General features: G+C 37.1%; 1 protein-coding gene across 2 annotated transcripts in view; it reads left to right on the top strand.

Moving 5' to 3' along the window:
• The window catches only part of LOC150093190 (guanine nucleotide exchange factor DBS-like), a 450,940-nt gene extending 427,343 nt beyond the window's left edge, over positions 1-23,597 (top strand). For both annotated transcript variants that reach the window (XM_090413275.1, XM_090413276.1), the window contains 2 exons: positions 10,256-10,481; positions 21,127-23,597. In XM_090413275.1, coding sequence (XP_090269401.1) covers positions 10,256-10,481; positions 21,127-21,215 — 315 coding nt within the window. In that variant the 3' untranslated portion in view covers positions 21,216-23,597. The remainder of the gene's footprint in view (positions 1-10,255; positions 10,482-21,126) is intronic.
• The last annotated feature ends 341 nt before the right edge of the window (positions 23,598-23,938 follow it).

The raw sequence follows: 23,938 nt of genomic DNA, 5'->3' as shown, positions 1-23,938 counted from the left end.
GCAGGATTGACCTTTAACAAAACCATGTTGGCCCCTATAGAGTATCATATCCTGATCCACCCATTCTTGAATTTTGTCTTTAACCAACTTTTCCAATACTTTTACCACCACTCCCGAGATGGTGATTGGTCTGTAATTAACTACTGTAGTTTTAGAGCCACCTTTATGCAAAAGAACTACTTCTATAGGTTCTCCATTCATGATGCAGCCAATGTTTTTACTATTTCTGCCTATTTTCATTGTCTTGTTGCTGATTTTCATACCATATTTATTAAGAGTTATTCAATTTAGTCAGGGAATCTTAGATACTTGTACTGGATTTATTTAAAAGTAAAACATCATCTGCATAATTAAAGAGCTGGTATTAACATCTCCAATTTTGATATCAGGTTTAATACCACTTTCCTTCATAATGTGATCCATATAGATAATGAATAACAGTGGGGATAATGTACATCCTTGTCTGACACCAGATTTAACATTAAACCACTTTCCTGTACTTCCTTGAATTCTAACCTGACTTACAACTCAAATAAAGACTAAGTATTGCTTGATATAATGCCCCATTGACACCATATAACTGTAGTTTTTTGAATAGCTTTTCTCTTGGCACCCTGTGATATGCCTTTTGCAGTTTTACAAAACTTAAATACAGATCTTTGTTATATTCCCACAATTTCTCAACTATTTGTTGTAAAGTGAAAATCTGATCTTGAAAGCCTCTATTTGGCCTGAATTTAGCTTGTTCTTCACCAAGCTTCCCTTCCACAATCCTTCTCAACTGTTTCTCAAGTACGCTTGCATAAATCTTACCAGGAACACTCAGTAGAGAAATACTTCTATAATTCTCATATTCAGTTTTATTTCCCTTTTTGTATATGGGTACTATAAAAGCTCTACTCCAATCATCTAGAATTTTTCCCTCTATCCAGACCTGAACTATGCGGTGCAGCCACTGCAAGACTTTTATACCTCCATACTTGAGCAGTTGTGGTCGAATATCATCTGTTCCTGCTGCCTTTCCACATTTCAGGCTTTTGATGTTTTTTTTCTGCTCAAGTATAGATATGCATTCCTGATTGCATGCCTGTTGAGTGTTTTTTATGCCTGTGCTGTCACTGATCGTTTCATTCAGCAATTCATATATCAAGGATATCTTTTTCTCCAGTTTTCATGTCCCCTTTATCATTTCTAATTCCTTTTACAGCACTCTTTCCTCCATTTCTGGAGGCTTTTTTCAACAGCCTCCAGAATATTTTGCCACCTTCCTAATATTTATTTTCTATGCCCTTACCAAAGTCTTCCCATGACTTACTCAGCTAGTTTTACAAAGTGTTTAGCTTTCTTACATTTGTCTTTGTATTCTCTAAGAGCACAAACTGACTATTTGTCAGGAACTTTTGATATGCTTTCTTCTTTTCCTTAACTGCCTCTTTAACTGTGTCCACCATGGAGTTCTGATTTTTCTATCCTTGCAGACAACCTCACCACATTCTTCTCTGGCTGAGTACCAAAAGTAATATGCTAAATAATTTTAATAGTGATCACAACTGTCAAATTTCATTGAATTTCATCCAGGCAGAGCAGAATTATTAAGTTCACTTAGTCGTTTTGCCAAATGAAAGTGATGCCATTGAAACTCAGCTAGCACAGATTCTTTACAGTATTAATTTTTGACACATATTGCATCTTTTGTGTCCCCTGTGATCAGAGTTTCTCTCAACACCCTTTGCAACATTTTTAAGCAACTAGCATCCTATAGAAAAAAAGAAAACAACAGTTTCCTTTCCTAAATACTCTGATTGCATACCAATGTAATGGATCTTTGGCATTCTGTGTTTACAGAAAATCTACACACACACAGGTAGATGCATTCACGAATAGTCATCCCTCTCTCCCTTTACTGATAGTCTGGATTATAAAACTCCTGTATAGCAGGGAAAAATTAATTATTAAATTTGTAATAATTTAAATAACCACATAAATTGGACTCCAGAAAAATTGTCAAGATCACTGCTTTGGGCCTGGAAATACACAAGGAGACAGAATTAACCTTCAGTGTTTAGTCAAAGCGACTGGTGATACACCAATAAGTAGATCTTCATACTTGCTATGAATAACTGCTGCTGTCTGGCCATTTCTAACTTGTACACAGTGAGAACAATGAAGACTATGACAATAACAGAAAGAAAAACAACAAAGTGGAGATGAAGCAGGGACAATCAATTATAAAAAAAAGGAATACTAGTGTGAAAATCCAATTCCACTAACAGCAGAACAAATATATGTGCTCTCATTTCTGACTTTAGCAATGTTTGTTTCCATCTCCAGTGTGCAAACCTTACTTATGTTTCCTGACAGAAACCCAAATTTATAATTCCCCTTATGCACTACTCACCTCAGTCTTCCCAATTACACTGTTTGACTCTTTTCACCTCAGAGGTTTTTGCATATGCTTGCTTTGATATACCATGTCAAAGAATGCCCAACCTAGAATGCCCAACCTTTGATTGAAAATCTATGTATCCCTTTCTACTGCTCTCCTAATGCCTAACTTTTCTGAACTTTTTGATTTTCTTTCCTTAAATGTTGATATTCTTCATTCCAACTTTCCTAACACTGAGGTCATCTTCCTTGGGGACTTCAGTATTCCAATACCAGCTAGGCTCTCATATTCCAATTACACAGATCAAGTAGATAGAGAGAGACTGAGACATTTGCTATCAACAATGACCTTACACTGATAGTGCACACTACCAGAGTACCAGACAACTCCAACCACTCTCCAAATACATTGGACTTCTTTACTAATGATTCATCCAAGTATGCTGTGAATGTTATTTGTCCTTTAGACAGTTCAGATCACAGTCTGTTGCTGATTTCTTTCTCTGTTTAAAAATAAAAAATAAAAACACAAACACAATCAATCGCCATGCATTATCCGAATTATAAGAAAGCCGAGTAGGATGATCTACACAAGTATGCCACATTTCCTTGGCTGGTTAATGGTTTCTGGACATCTGACCCAAATTTGAATCCTGAATGTATCACCAAAATAATTCTTATTGGCATGTAAAAATTTATTCCCCTTTCCATCCTATGTTCCTGCTCCCCATCTAAGCCTTGGTTCTCCTGCAGGTGTGCCAAGACTGTACAAGAGAAGAGTCGAGCATACCATAACTGTCTCACATCCAAAACATTATCTTCCCATACTGCTTATACCAAAGCCCAGAATAACTGCAAGAAAACTATCAACACATCAGAAACTGACTTTGAAAGAGCTAAATGCAGGAAACTTGTCCAGATTCCATGCATTCTGATCTCTAGCCAAGCAATTGATTTGACTTCTGTTTAACACTGCTCCCACACTAAAAAAAAAAAAAAAAAAAAAAAAAAAGATTTTTAATCGGTGAATAGTCCGTTTTTTCTCCCGTTTTTCTACGTTTTTGAGTGCTGAATTGTTTCTCTGAATACGAGTGTACTTCAGTGGTTGTTTTTCGGAAGTTAGTTGCTGTCGCGATATAATATATGTTGGTACCGTCAGAATCGAACGCGTAACGGTGGAAGACAAAACGAAGCTAAGTTACTGTATTTAGTTATATTTCATTTTATTTAATTATATTAGTACTTAAATGTTCTGATGTTTGTACTTTTTTCCCCTCTTATTTATTAATTGAATAATTATTAAGGATTACGCTACTCGGCAGTAAGGAATGATGGTGGATTCGGCAGCAGTCGCAAGTGGCGTAACGCCAAGTCCTCCGCCATTTAAGAACTCAATTATTAGCAATATCATAAGGGACTTTGTGGCATGCAGTACTTGCGGCATGTATGCTTCTAGGGAATTACATATGTGGCTTGTTAAAGAGAGTGGAGAGCGTATGTGCGCAAAATGCAGGCAGTTGGAGGAAATAAGTACATTAGATATATCGATATCCGACTTTGTTGCTCCAGGAACAGAGAATGAATGTAGGAAGACAAGTAGTATGATAGGAGAGAATGAGAAAATAATGGTTGATAGTGTGGAAGGTGTGAGTGACTGTGGAAGTTTAGGAGATGGTTTTGTTTGGGAGAGTAAATTTAGATTAAGAGTGACTGACCTGCAGAGGGAGATAGATGAGTTGAAAGAGGAGGTGGAATGTCTAGTGAATGAGAGCAGAAGTATGAAAGATAAGATTAGGAGAGTGGAAGAGATGAATGCAAGGCGAATCAGAGTAGGAGAGAGAGAGAATTTAAGGAGTATGAGTGAGAGGTATGGGGGTGCTAGAAGAGGAGAGAATGGAAACAGTAGAAGAGAGGGAATGAGAGAGAGGTATGGGAATGCTAGCAGACGAGAGGATGGAAACAGTAGGAGAGACGGAATGAGAGAGAGATATGGAAGTGCTAGAAGAGGAGAGAATGGAAACGGTAGGAGAGAGGGAATGAGAGAGATGTATGGGAGTGCTAGAAGAGGAGAGAATGGAAACAGTAGAAGAGAGAGGTATGGGAATGAAAGAAGAGGAGAGAATGGAAACAATAGGAGCGATGGAATGGTAAGAGGTATAATGTATGGTGACTCAATGATCCGTGGTGTTCAAGATAGGATGCGTGAGGAGTGTTTGCCAGGAGGAACAATAGAAAGGGTGGCTATGGCAATTAAGAGAAGTGAAAGGGTGGATGAGATGATTGTGATGGTAGGAACGAATGACTTGAGTGGTAATGTAAGTCGGGCAGCGAGAGATATGAGATTTTTGCTTGAGACTGTACGGAAGAAGACAGAGAGAGGAAAAATAGTGTGCGTGTTGCCTAGGTATGATAATGATGAGCTGAGCAGAAGAGCGGTGATATTGAATGGCATAATAGCGAGAATGTGTGACAAGAGAGGACTGGTATATGTGGATGCTTGGAGTGCATTTGAGGAAAGAGAGGAGTTGTTTGCGAGAGACCGTTTACATTTGAATGAGGAAGGACGTAGGCATCTGGAGAGATTGCTGTTCTGAACGAGTCAGTGTGTCCCAGGGAGGATGATAGCAGGGGTGGCCTCTTGTGGGAATGGATACTTGGGAGAAGGGAGACAATGTCAGGTAAGACTGAGCCCAGTGGAGTCTAGAAGGGATAATGCTGGGTATAGAAACAATGGCATTTATATGCTGTATACTAATGCCAGGAGTATCCGGAATAAGGGAGAGGAATTGGTGGCGCAGATAGCATCAGCCTGGCCAAAAATTATTGCAATCACTGAGACGTGGCTGACAGAAGGGGATATAAAAACAGGAATAGAAGTCGCTGGGTATAGCATTTTTCGCCAGGATAGGAGGGGAAAGCGTGGTGGTGGGGTGCTGCTTATGATAAGTGATGACCTATGTCCTCTAAGAGTGGAGAATTTGGAAGGAAGTGAGACAAATAATTTTGAGAGCGTATGGTGTGAGGTAGAGGTAGGCAAGACAGGATATTTAGTGGGGTGTTGCTACAGACCCAGGAGCACAGAGGATGGGGACCAGGAGATGTTTAGACAGCTAAGTTTGGCAAGTGCAAGAAGAATGATTGTTATGGGAGATTTTAACTTCAGTAGTATAAATTGGAGAGAGGAAGATGCATGTAACAATAGGGGAATGGAATTTCTAGAATTCTTGAGGGACAAATGTCTTAGGCAACATGTAACAGAGGGAACAAGAGGTTCAAAAATTTTGGATTTGGTTATAGCATCAGAAGAGTTGATAATAACTGAGTTGACGTCTCTCCCACCAGTTGGAGAGAGTGACCATATGGTTTTGACTTGGAAAATGAATAGACATGCAGGAGTATCAAAGAGACGGGAACTTATGTGAAATTATAAGGCAGGTGATTATATTAGTCTTAGACGTCAACTTCGGGAAGTTTCATGGAGGGAGGAATTGGAAGGCCGCGATATCACCAGTGCGTGGGAAATTGTGAAAGAATATTTGTTATCAGCAATGGTAAGTTGTGTACCACGAGTGAAGAAGAGGGCGCAATTTGGAGTAAAGTGGATGACAAACAATATTAAACAGGAATTGCATGCGAAAAAGAGGCTATGGAAGAGATATAAGGAGACAGGTGAAGAGATGCATGAGGAATATAAGACACAGGCCAGAAGAGTGACTCGTGTGGTAAGGAAAGCGAAACTGGAATATGAGAGGAGATTGGCCCTAAGATCCAAAGAAAATCCTAGGGAATTTTTTAGCTATGTGGCCAGTAGGAGGAGAAATGACTGTGGAAGAATGATATTGTGGGATAAAAATGGGAATAGAGTGACTGATGCAGAGGACATAGTGGAATTGTTCAATGAACACTTTAATGGAGTATTTCATTCTAGTGGAGTCAGTTTTAATGCTAGAGGGATAGGACTGGTACGAGGTCTGGAGGTACAGGAGGAGAGTGTGTTTCAGATACTGAGTACTCTGGATGTCAGTAAAGCTGTGGGACTGGATGGTATTTCGCCACGAGTTTTGAGAGAATGTGCTAGGGAATTGACAATACCTTTAACGTGGCTTTTCAATGAAAGTCTGGCTTTGGCAAAGGTGCCCAGGGAATGGAAGGAAGGTAAGATAGTGCCATTGCATAAGGGTGGTAACAGACTGGAAGTGTCTAATTATAGGCCAGTCTGTGTGTCATCAGTAGTTGTTAAGATCTTGGAGAAAGTAGTGAGGGACCGTGTACAGCATTGGGCAGATGAGGGTAATGTTATCTGTGAGAATCAACATGGATTTGTGAAAGGATGCTCTTGTTTTAGCAATATGCTAGCCTTTTATAATAAAGTTACAAGAGCATTAGATGAGGGAAAGGCATATACTGCAATTTTCTTAGACTTGGCGAAGGCATTTGACAGGGTGCCACATGATAAGCTGATATTTAAGTTGCAGCACATGGGTCTGGATGTCAGATTGGTCAACTGGATTCAGGATTGGCTGTCTGATAGGTATCAGAGAGTTGTGTATGGTGGAGCAGTTTCCAGGAGGTCCCACAGGGCTCAGTACTAGGACCTATATTGTTTAACCTTTATATCAATGACATAGCCAGTGGATTGCAGGGGGATATTCAGTTGTTTGCGGATGATGCGAAGCTTGGAAGGATTATTAGTAATAGTGCAGATGTGGTAGCCCTGCAAGAGGATTTAAATAAGCTAGATAGATGGGCAAATGAATGGGGGTGTCAGTTTAATGCAGCAAAATGTAAGGTCTTGAGGTTTGGGAAACATCGATGGGATGCTGCATACTCTATGGGAGGAGTTATACTGGAGGAAGTAGGGGAGACAAGAGATCTGGGGTTGATGATTGATAGAAACCTGAAGTTTAGGGGACATATTGCAAAGGTGGTGAAGGTAACACAGAGGATTGCTGCTATTATGAGAAGGACACTGACCTGCAGAGATAAGAGGGTTATCATTCCATTGTATAAGTCTCTGATCAGACCACACTTGGACTATTGTTCTCAGATTTGGTCCCCAGGATTTGAAGGGGATAAATTAACTGTGGAAAGGATACAAAGACGGATGACAAAGATGGTTTCAGGACTGTACAAGGATAGTTATGAGGATCGGCTGAGAGAATGTGGACTGCAGAGTTTGGTGGATAGAAGAAGGAGAGGTGATATGATTGAGACTTTTAAACTGTTGAGAGGTGGTTACAGGGTTGACACTGGGGAGTTCTTTCACTTGGTTGATCAGCGGGAAGGAGTGATGACAAGAGGCCATCCCTGGAAGTTACGAAAGGAAACTGTGAGCAAGAGGGTAAGGAGTGGTTTCTTTGTGTGGAGGGTGGTTGAGCCGTGGAATGCATTGCCTGATGGAGTGGTGGGAGCGAGAACAGTCAGTGGATTTAAGGAGTGGTATGATAAACTTTGTGTTTCTCAGGGGGGGACCTCCCCTCGATGAGTCTTGACAGACTTTATATCTTAGAAAGGACCTCCCTCGATGAGTCTTGACAGACTTTATGTCTTAGAAAGGACCTCCCTCGATGAGTCTTTTGACTCCTTGGAGGCCTGAATAATAATAATAATAATAATAATAATAATATTACATCCAGATGGTTCTGTTGCATTATCATCCATAGAAGAAACTAACACCAACAAAATGCAGTTCTGCCTTATTTCACATTTCTATGCACAATGAGATTTACTTCTTGGGATTACACCAGTGTTTCTCAACGTGGGGCAATTTGAATATTTTGGGGGCAATTAGAAAATGTACATGTACATATTTATATTATACTTTTATTATACTTGGCTAACTATTATGCTAGAGGCATCAAAATTTTTGAGATGTTGAGGTGGGGCATGATCCAAAAAACGTTGAGAAACACTGGATTACACTAACCTCAAATCTCTCTTGGCATAAACATATTACAAATATTGTCTCCTCTGCATCCAAAAAAGGAAGTTGTCTTTGTCACTCAAGGCACTGCTTTAACTTCAGATAGCTTCTAGCTTTATACAAATCACAAATGGACTCTGTACAGAAAAGGGCAGTCAGACTAATTAATGACCCCTCTCTTATTAATATACTTCACTCACTTTCACACAGTTGCTCAATTACCATTGCATGTGTCTTCTATAAATACTTCTATGACCACTATTCATCAAAATTGGCATCAGTAATACCGCCACTGTGTTAAATGCATTTAAATGCATGCTGCAGCTAATCAAAACTCCCTTACAGTGCATCTCTAAACTTGCAGAACTCCACTCCATCCACTGCCTACTGGAACAGTTTCTCATCTTATGTATTTCCCAAGGAATACAATCCCCACCTTTTCCAATTTAAATGTGAACAAGTTCCTTCTTACCCATCCATGGCTAGTGTGGTTGACATGGTTGACTAACTTCTTGTGGATGGTTTCTCCATAAAATAATAATAATAAAACAAACTTAACGTGTTGGAAAATCCACCTCAGTTACCATGTTTCACTATTCCCACTAATCTTCAGAGAGATGGAGCCAATCAATCACAAACTCAGATTAAATCCTATTTAATTTAAATAGAATATAGCTTTGATGTAGAGTTTTTTTTTTTTTCACTAGAAGTCAGGCCAGTAGAATAACAGTTGATCAAATCATTGTCACTCTAGCATACTGTTTGAAATGTAATTTAGCTCTTTGTGTGTGTATACTCCAGATGATTCCCTTAATATGAAAAGTCGAAACATTGGGAAGTTAAAGTAATTATTCCTAACACAGTTGTAGTCTCCATAATTTACTGAAATTAATGCTGATCACTGTGTAACACTAAAAGAAAAGCAATTGACAACTACTTATCAACTTTTATATCAGCCATATTCCTTCTCCTATCCATAACCAACCCAACTCTTTATACTCTTTCTGAAGTTTCTGCATCCTCTCAAAATCCTATTAACTAGACTGCATGCAGTGGAACTACCATATCCCTAACCTCAACTTTTTCAACATCTATTTCTATATGTATATACATCCTCAGCTGATCTCATTAGTATATACAAGGAGGTACAAATCTTGAATTGTCTAAAAATCATGGTGAATTTTAGACAAATAATATGGCAGATGCAGGAAAGTATTGTTCAGGAAAGGAAACTTGTTCTTTTTTGGGGGGGGGGGGGGAGGCAGCAGGATGATATGTTGCTCTTGGAGATTATGAAACGATTGATGTATGCAGAGTTTGTCTGAGAGAAGGACAAGTTGTCAATGTAGAGAAAGTTGGTTGTGTAGGCTGGTAGTATGTAAGGGTATTGGACACTGGCTGTGAAGGATGGGTTCTAGCATGTTTTTAGAACCATTTTGAATCTAAAAAAGTGATGGATCTCTAAGCTTATTTCATTGATAAAAGAAGCATTTAGATAATTGTGTGAATTTTAATAATTTATTTTTCTGACCATTTTAATATCTTCATTTACTTGTTTTCTTGTATTTTGCCATTAGAATAATATCAAAAAAAGTTTTATAATGTCCAGAAGTATTGTGAATGGCATGCTTTATAACAGCCCAGTGCTATGGATTGTTAGAAATCACAGTCTGGTAGTCTCACAATCTGAGTGATGAAATCATCTGTCACATTTTATAAATATTCATGTCTACAACAGAATTCAAACTCACAGCTTGTTGGTTGGAAAGCAAAAATCTATCCACTTGGCCAAACCAGGCTGGTGTGTATGTTCAGATAGTATGAGTAATTTAAGTTATAAATCACTTATATTAGTGGATCACTCATATTAGTAGATCTTGTTCTAGCGTTACATTTGCATGTGTGTTTTTTGAAAAGTGGTTAAAATTTGTTATTTTTAAAATGCAGGTGAGAGGACGATATATTGCTCTTGGAGATTATGAAAGGGTTGATGTATGTGAAGTTTGTCTGAGAGAAGGACAAGTTGTCGATGTGGAGAAAGTTGGTTGTGCAGGCTGGTGGTATGTAAGGGTATTGGACACTGGCTGTGAAGGATGGGTTCCAGCATCATACTTAGGACCTCATCCTTCTACAAAGAGGAATTCACGCTCTTCCCCATCAGTTAGCAGCCAAGGTGAGTTCTTTATCAAGTGTTATACATAGCAGTAATATTTGTTAAGTTTCTTAAATTCTCTATATTAAATTTAACTTACTGGAATTTTTAAAAAACAGTTTTTGATAATACATTCATTTTAGTTCTGTATTAAGTGAAGACGTTTTGTGGAAATGTATTGTTTTAAGAAGAAAATATAACTGATTGCTTTACTTGTGCTAAGATATCAAAATTTGCAATTCTGTTCATATATAAATAATTGACTCTCACTTGTAGGAACCTTGAAAATAGTTATAGGAGAAATTTTGCTATAATGAATTTCTTTTAAAATGTCATCATTGCTACAGAATGGAAACTATTGAAGGAGTCCACTTTTTCAATAATTCTTAATTGTAGTGGGTGGGTTTGCCATAATGGTGTTTAATTATGGGAATTGATTGTAAAGTATACAGTATTTAATGCTTGGTTTTCTTTTGTAACATAACTATGATTCTATATTGCCATATGCTATATAAGTGGAAACAAATTTTATATTATTTTGTATTATCATTAGACCTCTATAAGTCAAAAAAACTCTTTGTAGGATGCCCCACTGTTCTGCATGTATAGCTCATCAAACCATGCCTTAAACTTTTCATAATTACCAGCCTTACAGTGCCACATCAATGTAGCTTAGGGGATATTCAAGAACTATCTAGTAGAAGCAATGTCTGAATGTATTCCAAGGGTCAGAAGGTTAAACAAGATAGGTACAAAATGGATGAATGAAGAGATTAAACATGCAATACAGAGAAAAGGAGCATTATGGAGGCAGCATAAGAAACGTGGTAATAACCAATTCCACGAGGATTACAAAGACCAGTCAGAAAAGGATGATTTGGTTGGCAGAGGTAGCAAAAGTGAGGTATGAACAGTTACCTAATGAATCCTAGGGAGTTTTATTGATATGTAGCCAGCAAAAAAAAAAAAAAAAAAAGATTTTGGAAGGATGACATTAATTGGAAAAAATGGTACAAGAATTGGGAGATGCACAATTCTTATTGTGCATCTCCCAATTACTGAGAAGATATAGTTGAGATACTTAATCAGCAGTTCATAAAGGTCTTTCATTCTTGTGAATGTGACATCATGGAGAGTTTGAGACCAGTTGATGATGAGGAGGAGAGACCGACTGTAAGTGAGCAAGAGGTATATGGGAGAATTAAGCAAACTTGATGTTAATAAGGCTGTGGGACTTGATCTTTTGTCATACAGCTCATCATACATGTCTTAAACACACTCAAATTCTCTGAAGATGCAACAATCTCAGGCAAGGCATTCCAATCATTCACAACTCTGCATGCAAAAAAAACCTGCCTCTCACTCCTCTGCTCAAACCCTCCTTATACAGCTTCCAGGGATGACCTCTGGTTCTCCCCTGATTTCCCACCATTTGCTGTAAAACCTCTCCAACGTTGATTCTATACCAACCCCTTACTAATTTGTAGGTCTCTATCATATCTCCCTTTTTCCTACCCACTAGACTCAGTAAATTGCATATTCTCAACCTTTCCTCATATTCGACATTCCAGAGGTCAGAAAACTACCTTAGTCGCCTCTGGACCCTTTCAAACATCTCTTCGTCCTTTTGAAAACCAGGTAACCAAATCTATGCACAGTAGTCCATGTGTGGTCTAATCAAAGCTTTATACAATGGAATAAGAATCTCCCTACTGCTACAAGTCGGTTTCCTCTGCATAATTCCCAGAAGTCTTTGTGTTGTCCTCACAATTTTGACAGTGTATCCCCTAAATTTCAGATCCTTATCCACTATCACTCCAAGATCTCTTATTTCCTCCACCTCTGACAATATATCCCCAACAAGCATAAATTCTACATCCCATTTTTGTGTCCCAAATTTTAAAACCTTACATTTTGCATCATTGAACTTGCATCCCCATTTCTGTGCCCATTCACTTAATTTATACAAGTCTTCATGTAAGGCCACAACATCTTCTCTACTCTTCATAGTTCGTCCCAACTTTGCATCATCTGCAAACAACTGAATATCTCCATCGAAGTCTTCGCCAATATCAATAACATGCAAGTTAAACAGTAATGGCCCTAAAACTGACCCATGAGGTACACAACTAGTGACTTTCCTTTTCCAGGATATTGCTCCCCCATACACAACTTGCTGATACCTTTCAGATAGCCAGTCTCCAATCCAATACACTAATATAATATCTAACACCATCTGCTCTAGTTTGACTATCAACTTATCATGCGGGAATCTATCAGAAGCCTTTGTGAAATCTAAGTATATTACTGTGTATCCCTCTCCTCTGTCTGAGGAAGCCGTTACCTTATTGTAATAAGTAAGTAGATTACTAAAACATGACTTCCCTTTAGCAAATCCATGCTCTCCATAAAAAATAATACCATTGTTTTCAACCCAGTTCTGGGTCATAGTTCTCACAAGCTTCTCCAACAACTTAACCACAATACCTGATGCACAGATGGGCCTATAATTTGATGCTTGAGTTCTATCACCTTCATTATGAAGCGGCACAGTCTTGCCCTCCTTCCACTCCTTAAGAACATGACCCAGTGCAACACTTATTTAAAAAAAAAAAAAATATGTCAAGGCAGATGTCAACTCCCTGCACATTCCTTCAGAATATGTGGTGATAAATAATCAAGTCCCACAACCTTATTAACATCAATTTTTGCTCAATTCTCCATACACCTCTTGATCACTTATAGTCAGTCTCTCCTCCCAATTATGAACTGCTCTCAATCATGAAGTTATGTTCATAAGAATGAAAGACCTTTATGAACATTAAGTAACCTTGTTTAGCCTTCTGACCCTTGGAATACATTTAGCCATTGCTTCTACTAGATAGTTCTTGAATATTATCCCCAAGCTGCATTGATTTCTTTTCCAGCTAACTCCTCATTCCATACTATACCTGCCAGCTGTCTTCTGAGCTCTTCATAATCACCACCCTTGTAGTTTCACATATACTTTTTTCTCACAGAGGTCCTCACACTGCTGGCAACCACTCAGGTAATCACTTCATGGTCACTCTCACCAACTGGAGGGTGATTTGGCACCTCATTTATAATTGCATCCTCTGATGAGATGATCAAATTGAAGACCTTCAATCCTCGTGTGTCCTCTGTTACATACTGTCTGAGGTAGTTGTCCCTCAGAAATGCATTTTCTTTACTTCCAGTTGCTATCTCATCATCCCAGTCTATAGTGCCATAATTAAAATCACTCATAATGATCACCCTTTTCTTAGTTGCTTGGCTATTTTGATTATGCATTTCATAGTTACTACCATCCACATTATCAGGTAACAACATCCAACCAAGTATTTCATTCTGTTCATCTCTATCTCACACCATACTGCCTCAAAACCACTGTCACTATTTCCCTCTTGCATCTCTACTATCATCATTAGCACTCCCCACTCCCTTTTTACCTTCTATCCTCACGAAACACTTCATACTCTTCCATCTCTATTCCAACAATTTTTGGGTGAGCAGACTCAATTAATGCAACCATTTCATTTGCCTTGTTTCTTACACTTCTAGCATTTGTATACAAACACAGCAGCTCATTCCTGGATCTACAGCTAGTTCCACTGATTCCACCCATTCGATGTGATTTCTCCATGCTCAACTCGAACCATTTCCCTTTCTCCTTATTCATCTTAGAACCCTTTTGAAATCCAACTGTTTCATCTTGATTCCAGGTCATCCCTTTCCCTTTCTGTCTACACATGCATTCACATCCTTTTGGAGCATTCACCTTTCTCATGCTGTGTTCCCCTGTCCACCTCAAGTCTCCCCATTTCCCTGTCCATCTTGCATACCTATTCTCTCATTCTCTGTACTCATGCTGCTCACTTCTTTATTCATAACCACCTCTTCACTCTCTCCTGTCTTACTCTCTTGCTCTTCCACATCACTTTTCACTTGATCAGATTCATTTTCTGTACTCACTTCTCCACCTTCCAAGTCTCTCCAAGCGACTTACACCAAAACCACTCAAATGCAGTTCATTGCTCTTATACAGTTCACTTCATCCTTCAAACTCATTCCACACACTAACAAACTGCACTCCTTTCTCCTCACACATTTCTGCTAACATATCATTCATAATGCTTGCTCTCTGCCTCATCTTACCACTGTCATACATATTCAACACGCTTACTACCTTTCTTACTACACTTACTGATGTTTTTCATATCACACTATTCTCTTTTATCTGTCTAAACAATCTCCTGATATCCAATCTGGCGTGTTCTTTGTTCGCAGTCAAGTCATTTGTACCTATTACAACTACCAACTCTTTCGCTTGTTTACTTCTCATATCTAATGCCTCAATCACTCTACTCATTCTCCCTCCAGTAAAACATATTTTGTGCATCCTCTTGTCTAGTACACCTTTAATAATTGAATCACCATAAAACACCTGCAAGGTCTTTCATTACCTCTTTTATACCAACATTATTTGTTTTCATCATTTTCTCTCTTCCATACATATCATGAATTTTCTTAACTTCATTCCGCATCCATTTCATCTCTTGTCTCATCTTAATCAACTCAACTTTCGAACCTTGCATCACACTTTCGCTCTCATTCATTCTTTCAAGTTTTCGAACTTTCAAACTTTTGTTCTCATTCTTTCTTTTGAACCTTGCATCTCACTTTCACTCTCATTCATTCTTTCAAATGAATGCATCACACTTTCCCTTTCATTCATTCTCTCAGTTTCATTGCCTTCTGCTATATTCACATCACTTTTGTCTTTCTTACCATCGATTACATTTCTCAGATCATCCGTTCTGTTTTTCAAAACTTTTTAACATTTTTTTGCTGCTCTTTTACACCTTCTTTTTCTATCAGACGAGCACTCATCCTCCTCCTTGCGGCATCTAACACTTTCAGTTACATTAGCACTCATCAAGTCCTCATTCAGCTCACACTTTGTACACACCCTCCTTTCATCCACCTTAAATATCCACAATTTATCTATATATAATGGCTTAAAAAATAAGAGGGTGTGTACTATATTGCAGAGCAAAGTGAAGTATGTAGGAATTAATAATACCTATATCAATACTGGTGATGCACTGTTTTTCTGTATTCAAATGCCAGGAGCATTAGGAAATAAATGGAATGAGTGTGGCACTGATTGACTGTGTCTCCAAAGATTGGTGGCTACAATGAAATGTGGTTAACTGAGGAGGATGGTTGGACACGGATAGAAATTGAAAAATAATAGCATATTTTGACAGGATAGGGAAGGTAAATGGCATGGTGGAGTGGTGTTACTCATTAGAAAAAGATATGAATTGTGTCCATAAGGGACACGAAATTAATAGTTTTGAGAGTATATGATGCAAGATAGATAAACAAGATATTAGTGGGATGATGATATAGGAAATACAGTATAGTGATGAGCAGGAAATGTATAGGCAAGTGCAAAGTGAATGATCATTATGGGGATCTTCAACAATAGCAATATAAACTGGGCAGAGGAAGCAGCATACAGTGTTAATACTGTATGCTGCTTACAGATACCGAATTTTTCGCCTTCTTGTATCTTAGGCAGCCTGTGGTGGAGGGAGTATGAGGATCAAAAGTTTTGGAATTGGTCACAGCACCAGAAGATTTGATTGTGACTGATGTATCTTACTCCTAGTTGGTGAGATTGGCCATAGAGTTCTGACTTGAAGGATGAATAGGCACATAAAATTATCACTGCAGAAGTAATTTATGTGGAATTATAAGGTGGGCATCTACACTAACTGATCTAATCTGCCTGCTCATCCCAGCTCTCACTCTAATATGAAAATAAAGAGTTGTTCCACCTTTTGCTGCTACTATAACAGCCTTCAATCTTCTGGGAATGCATTCCACTAGATTTTGGTATGTTACTACAGTAATTTCCTTTCATTCCTCCAGAAGAGTGTAAGTGAAGTCAGTTGAAGGCATTGTATCAATACAGGAAAGAGCCTTTATGATCTGTTGACATAAAGTTGGAAGCACAGAATTGTCTAGAATATCATTATAGGCTGCAGCATCAAGATTCCCAATCACTGGAACTAAGGAAGCTCAGTCCAGACCATGAGAAACAGCCCAAGCTCATGATGTCTCCTCACCAATCTTCATAGTTGGCACAACACATTCAAGCATGTAGTATTCTCCTGGAGTCCACCACCTAGACTCAATAGTCAGACTGCAAGATGGTAAGATGCAAGATGGTCAGATGCAAGAGGCATCATTCAGAGACTGTTTCCACTGCTCCAGAGTCCAATGGCAACGATCTTTACACCACTATACCTAATGCTTGGCATTGCCTTTGCTGATGTTAGGCTTGTATGCTGCATGGAAACCTGCATTCTTCAGCTTCCAACAAACAATTGTGGTGCTAGCATTGCTTGCAGTGGCAATTTGAAATTTAGTAGCAAATGTTTCAACTCAAGATAGGTGATTTTTTTCATGCCATGCACTTCAGCATTTGGCAGTTGTGATTGTGCTATTGTTGCTCCTAGGCATTTCCACTTCACCATAACCTTACTTACAGTTGACCAAGGTAGCTGCAGCAGAGCAGAAATTTCCTGAACTGAGTTGTGGCTCTATAATAGGATGCTACCTTTACGACATTGAAAGTTAGTCATTAGCCATAGTTGTGATGAATATAGCCATATCCACTGTGAGGAGAGGGGGGGGGGTAGATATTTTTGGTCAGATAGTGTATAACAGACTTTAGAAATCAGCTTGAAGTAGCAATGGATGAAAGAATTTGAAGAGGAAATGGGGGGGGGGGTCAGTAGTGAATGGAGATATTTAAAAACAAAATTGTTCATGGCAACGGTAGATTTGCATACCTTAAGCAAAAAAGATAAGAAAAAGTAATTTGGAATCATATGGATGCAGTGGTGCCGGTGAAAATTTTAAGTGGGGGTGCTGCATATACAAAATAAAAATAATATTTTTTTTTCCTAATTAGTAACCAATTTATTAATAAATAAATTTACATATTAAAAAATTGCTTTATTAAAACATTTCACCCTCACCACGAACACGCACACACCAATAATAAAAGTTTTGTATCTCACAGAAATAATGCATGCATGCATACAATTTATATGTAGCGACATTGCTCAAACGAGCAGTGTTGAATTCACTTATTACATGCAATCACAAGTGCAAATGAATATCGAGTCTAACTGCAATTAGCTGAACGCATAATTCCGACACTGCATTAGATCGCAGTGCATTTGTTTCATGTAATGATAATTGAAAAAATATGATTATTTTCATATTTTCAACAGTGGCACTTGTTATAATTCAGCCATGTATCTATAATAAATAAATAATTATATGTTATTTTAACAGAATAAAATAAGATTTACAAAAAATAGTTCGCCCTCACCACGAATACACACCAATAATAAAAGTTTCATATCTCACAGAAATAACGTGCAAGCATACAATTTATCGTAGTGACACTGCTCAAACAAGCACTGTTGGATTCACTTGTTACGTGCAATGACAAGCACAAATGAATATCGGCGAGTCAAGCTGCAATTGTCTGAATGTGATAATTCCGACACTGCGTTAGATCACAGTGCATTTGTTTCATAATCTAAAGCATAATCGAACAAATCCAATTATTAATTATTCAATCAATGTCGAAACATAAGCTGTAACCTTTAACATGTTGTATTGCATTTATATAATGTTGTAAGCATTATTATTTATAAACACAAAGTTTAATTTTTTTCTTGGGGGTGCTGTAGTGTCGCAGTGCTTATGTACAAGCTGCCACTGTATGGATGATTAGAAAAATCAAATGAACATGAAAAAGAAGTTATGGAAGGCAAATAAAGGGAGAAGTGGAGGACAGTTGCATGAGGAATATAAGGCTCAAGATGACTAGTATAGTAAGGAGAGAAAAATTAGAATGCAAGAAGAGATTAGCATTGTATTCAAGGAGATTTTGCTGTGGCTAGTAGTAGTAGTAGGCAAAATGATTGTGAAGAGATTACCTGCTTTACCAGGATGGAACACTAATAAACTGATCATTACATAGCTCAACTATGTCATCTGCCTTGTCTACTAGTCTTGTCCCCATCCAGCAAGGTAATCTCTAGAAGAATAAGGAGCGGGGGGGGGGGGATTAGTAGGTGAATGAAGAGGATGTATTCCAAGTACTAAATATGCTACATGTCAGTAAGGTAGGAAGACTAGATTTTATCTTGTGTTTTAAGAGAATGTGTTGTGGAACTAACCATGTCATTAACCTGGCTTTTTAAGGAAAGTCTTGCAATGGGGCAAGTTCTTGGGAAGCAGAATGCCATTGCATAAGGGCAGAATGGTGGCATCAAACTATAGACCAGTTTATATTTCTTCTGTAGTTAAGATTTTGAAAAAATTGGTGAAAATTTGTGTACAGAAGTGAACAGACGAAGACAGTATCATTTGTGCAAGCTAGCATGGGTTTGGTAAAGGACACTTTTGTCTTAGTAATCTGCTTGCCTTCTCTAATAGAGTAGTGAGTGAGGATAAGGTATATGCTGTTGCTTTTTTGGATTTTGCAAAGGTATTTGACATGGTGCCACTTGACAAGTTGGTGTTGGTAACTGCTTTGTGATAGATATCAGTGAGTTGTATATGAGCGCAGTATCAGCATAGTAGGAGGGTAAGAGGTAAGAAAATTACAAGTGGAGTTCCACATGTTTCAGATACTGAGACCAACGGTCTCAGTATCTGAAACCTGTTCAGTCTTTATGTTAGTGATATTATCACTTCACTACAGGGTGATATTCAGTTGTTTGCAGATGTGAAGTTTAGGAGGGTTAATAGTAGTGCTGGTATTTTGGCTCAAAAGCTAAGAGTTTAAAATTTGGGATCCATAGATGGCATGCTTCATACTTGGTGAAGTTATACTGGAAGTGAAGGAAGCAAGGAAACTTGGGGTAATCGTAGATAAAAATTTTAAGTTCAGAGGACATGTTGCAAAGGTTGTAAGACAACTCAGAGAATTGCTGCAATATTGAGGCGGATATTGACTACAAAGATAAAAAGATGATGGTTCTGTTGTATAAAGCTTGATCATACCACATCTGGATTACTGTGCTCAGATCTAGTCACTGAGATTTGAAGTGGATGAAATAACCTTGGAGAGGGTACACAGGTGAACAAAAATATCAGGACTGTACAGAGTCAGTTATCAGGATATATTGAAAGCATGCAAACTACAGATTTTGCTGGATAGAAGATTGAAGGGGGGGGGAGGATTATGATTGTAACATATGAGCTGTTGAAAGGTTATTACCAGATCGATGCTATGGAGATTTTTCACATGGTAGAACAAGGGGGCAGGAACAAAACACGAGACCATCCCAGCCTGGTTGGCCGAGTGGTTAGCATATCCGCTCTCCAGCCAAATGGCTTCAGGTTCGAATCCCGCCATGGTCATGGGTGTTTGTGATTGTCCGTGAAAATAATAGTGGTGGTGGTTGACGGTAGATGGCATTGGTGTAGTTGCGATTCGCTGTAGCTGGTGGATTGAGCGATGGAGACGGAGAGCTGTAGAGTAGGTGCCCTCCCTCGATGAGTCCTTGGACTCTCTGGAGTCCAATATATCATGTAATAATAATAAATCCCTAGAAGCTGCAAAAGAAAGTAAGTAAGAGGGCAAGAAATAAATTTTTTGCATAGAGAGTGGTGTGCGTATCCTCAATCCAATGGTTGGGGTAGGGGATAGCAATGATGCATTATTAGGAATATTATAGAACACGGTGGTTTCCCATTGCTTTCCTTGTTTAGAGTATTCTGTCCACAGATGTGTTTATGGGGTTGGTTTACTTGTTTTGAGGGATGAAAAACCTGAGTTTCTGGGAGTAAACCTTCCATAATGAGACTGACTAATCCACCTTTGATTGAAAAGCTCTGATAAAGGTTCCTTGCATCATAGATGGATTTAGATTCAAGTCTTTCAAACCAAAAGGCTTTGTCGAAACCAACTGAGCTACAGAAGCTCAGAGAGTGGTGGGAACATGGAATGCATTGCGGATAAAAGTGCAAATGGTGTGAGAGTTTAAGGAAGTGGTACAATAAACTTTGTTGTCTCCCACAATGAATCTTGTGACTCTGTGGAGGTTAGGAATAATAATAATAATTAAAATAATATAGATTTGTGTTTCTCTTTTCAGTTTTTCGTAAAATTAAAATTTTTGTTTTAAAGTAAATACCTGTTGTTGTTATTATTAACACCAGACATGGAGTCAGGACTCATTGTGAGAGGCAAACACTGTTACACACAAAGTCCAGCTATTATAATCATAACTAGATAAAAAAATAAAGTAATTCTGCACTTCATATAATGTTATCTAATTTGTCAAAAAAAAAAAAAAAAAAAAGACTGATCACTAAATGCAATTGATTCAGTATTTTTTAAATGAATTAGATAATATAACAGAATAATAATAATCATAATGTATAATAGAAGAAGAATTACATAATATAACATAATAGAATTCAATAACATAAAAAAATATGTGACTTAATCACATTCATAGAGATTTCATTTAATTATTCAAATTTGCTTGTTTAATATAATAAATTGTATATCTACTATTATTTTCTTTCCCCCCCCTAGATTCTGCAAGTGGCAGTTTAAGGCACACTGCAAGTAGATCCAGTGTTGCCAGCAGTACTAGTCTCGAGGGAACTGCTGGACAGCCATAACAATGATCCCCTGCAATAGAATGTTGGAAGTTTGCTTTTCTTTTAATGCATAGCATATATTGACATAACTTGTTAGTAATTCAGCTGAGAGCAAGAAGTTTAAATTCACAATTTAAACTGATATCTTGAAAAGTGAAAATCCATTTGACATTTTCTAGTCAGGTGAAAGTGCATTTTTAGAGTTTACTGGAACCAGATTAGGAACTGAAGAAAGCAGAAATCGAGTGTTTTTTTTTAAGATTGTTCCAGATGTGTTTGCCATGTTATTAGTATATTTATTTAATTTTTGTAATTTAGGTATTTAATTGAGTACTTATATCAAAACAAAACTTAAAATTTGAATCTCTGTCCTATTTTGCATATTCTAATTGTATGTATTAGAGAAGGGAAAATACTTTATAAATTTAGAAATATACGATTTAGCTACTACATATTTATTTTTTATTCAGAATATTTTCGCTGCTAATTTTTGCAGATAACATAGAAAAGTGACAAATATGTTATTACACCAGATTTATGTAGATATTTGTGATCTGATTTTGTTTGTATTTTATTTTTTTACAAATGAAAGGTCTTTTGCTTATAATGTGAAGTAATTCTGAATAAGTACACTTATTAAGTGGAACTCTTTGCTCACATAGAATTAAGAAAAATTCTTTCCATGTACAATGGAAGTTCTGATATTTGATCATGTATAGTGTTTTGAGAGACTTTTTAATAGTAGATGTTACGGAGATATAATGTCCTCAAGTTAGAAATTTGATATACGGCGAATTGAGGGGGGGAGAGGCTTGCCCTCCTGGAGTTTCTTACCACAATGGCCTTTTTTGCTTTGTTGCAGTCATTTTTTACTCTAAAACAGTTATTGCTCTGTCTTTATAATAATCCTGTTATTGTTAATTTAGATAGTACAAACTTTCAAGCACAAAAAAAGAAGAAAAAAAATTATAACTTTAAGTATTTTGATATACACGTGTATCGGTCCAAAATGTACAGTTTTGCATAATGTGTTGTCACTATTTTGCAAAGATGAAATAGTTTTGATTTTGTAGAAACTTCATGTTTAAGTATGTGTGTATGTATAAGTTGGTAGTGATAAGATAGCAATATTCTACTTATATACTTAGGTATCAATATTTGAACAATGTAATTACTCTGAATTTTGTATCGCTGTGGTTTTTCTGGTGTGCCTTCACACATATATACAGAATTATTCTCTCTTAAAGTTGAAGGGTTGCATTTCCTTTTGAATTGTGAACTCTCTTCAGAAATATCACTAGGAACTAAAGCTGCCATTTTGATGCAACACTTGGTCACCCTAATGTGTGAAACATATCACCAGATTTACCACTTCTTTTATTTTTAGATATGCAAAAGAAGCTAGCTACAATCAAGCTGCTTAGAGTTATAATACTAAGATGATATTTTCCATTGTTAATTTATATAGAAAAGGAACTAGAGGATTGGTTATTGATGATGATGAATAGCTAGGATTTTGAGTTTGGCCATGCATGAGTGTGTACATATATATACAAGGACATATTTCACCTTTCCAAGTTCATATACTTGTAACTTATTTTGAAAGTTATGCTGATCATTTTTCATTTAAAGATAGACTGTAGGAGTCAGTTGCTTTTTCAGTTTTCCATAAGTTGTATAAAGAAACTTAAGTCAGGTATTTTATGTCTATTTAGTTTGTTATTGTAAATATCTCTTCTCCATTAAATTATGCTAGTTTAGTACTTGAGTGCTGTAGCCACACCAGAACTTTTGTAACATATTTTCAAGCTCAACTCATCCTACCATCATTCTCATCATGCACATAAAAGTTACATTCATTCTTTCTATGTTATTTGTTATCTACCTGTGATAAGACTGACTTTTGTTTATGATTTCTCTTTGAATTAATTGATCATTTCAAACATTATCTACGGTTTTAATTCTGTAGAGGTAGTAAAAGTGTAGAAATTAAATCAAAGTATACTCCATTAAAAGTTGACATCCAACTCTCAATTCCCCTAAAACTGTTTTCATATAAGTGGTGGAATCATATGGAAGGTGTATTTTCAAGGTTTCTTACATGTTTGACTACTTATACTGCCATATTTGAAGGTGTAGCTGTTACTGATATTAAGATGTATAAATTTTAGAGTTCGACTGTTAGGACATTCAAATTAATTCTATAGATTTAAACATTATTTTCTGATTATGCTAGTCAATAAGATATACAGTAGTGAGCTGACTGTGTTGCAGCACCCATTGATTTTCCATCTGTATTGTTACAGAGTAATAAAATGTTATTTTGTTATATTTCCACTTCTTTATGAAAAAAGTTCATCTGTCACTGATAATGACAATAAAATTTCAGAACCTTCATTATTATCCATGTTTTCTTTATTGATTGCATTTGAATGTGGTACAAAATACATACTTAATTAAAATAATTACAAAGTTTTTCTGCAACTGAAATATCTTGCTCTGTCACACAAGTAACTGGCAATATAACCTCTTCAGAAATATTATGAGGCCTGAGATCATAGCAGCACTGCTTATGTAAATAATGTTTGGAACTCCTTGAAGACATACGAATTTACATTTGAAATCAGTTTTTTATTTTTATTAAGTCAGTGTTATTATCAGAATGATAATACGATGTGGTATAGAGAATCAACTATTATTGTCATAACATTGCCGAAGTTTTGCAAGACCAAGGTCATCACTAT

Source organism: Typopeltis vanoorti, chromosome 24 (genome assembly GCF_054136105.1).
Source record: "Typopeltis vanoorti isolate ZY-2024b chromosome 24, IOZ_Tvanoo_1.0, whole genome shotgun sequence".
NCBI lineage: Eukaryota > Metazoa > Arthropoda > Arachnida > Uropygi > Thelyphonidae > Typopeltis > Typopeltis vanoorti.
The sequence above is the reverse complement of the archived record's forward strand: the minus strand, read 5'-3'. Positions and strand labels throughout refer to the sequence as shown.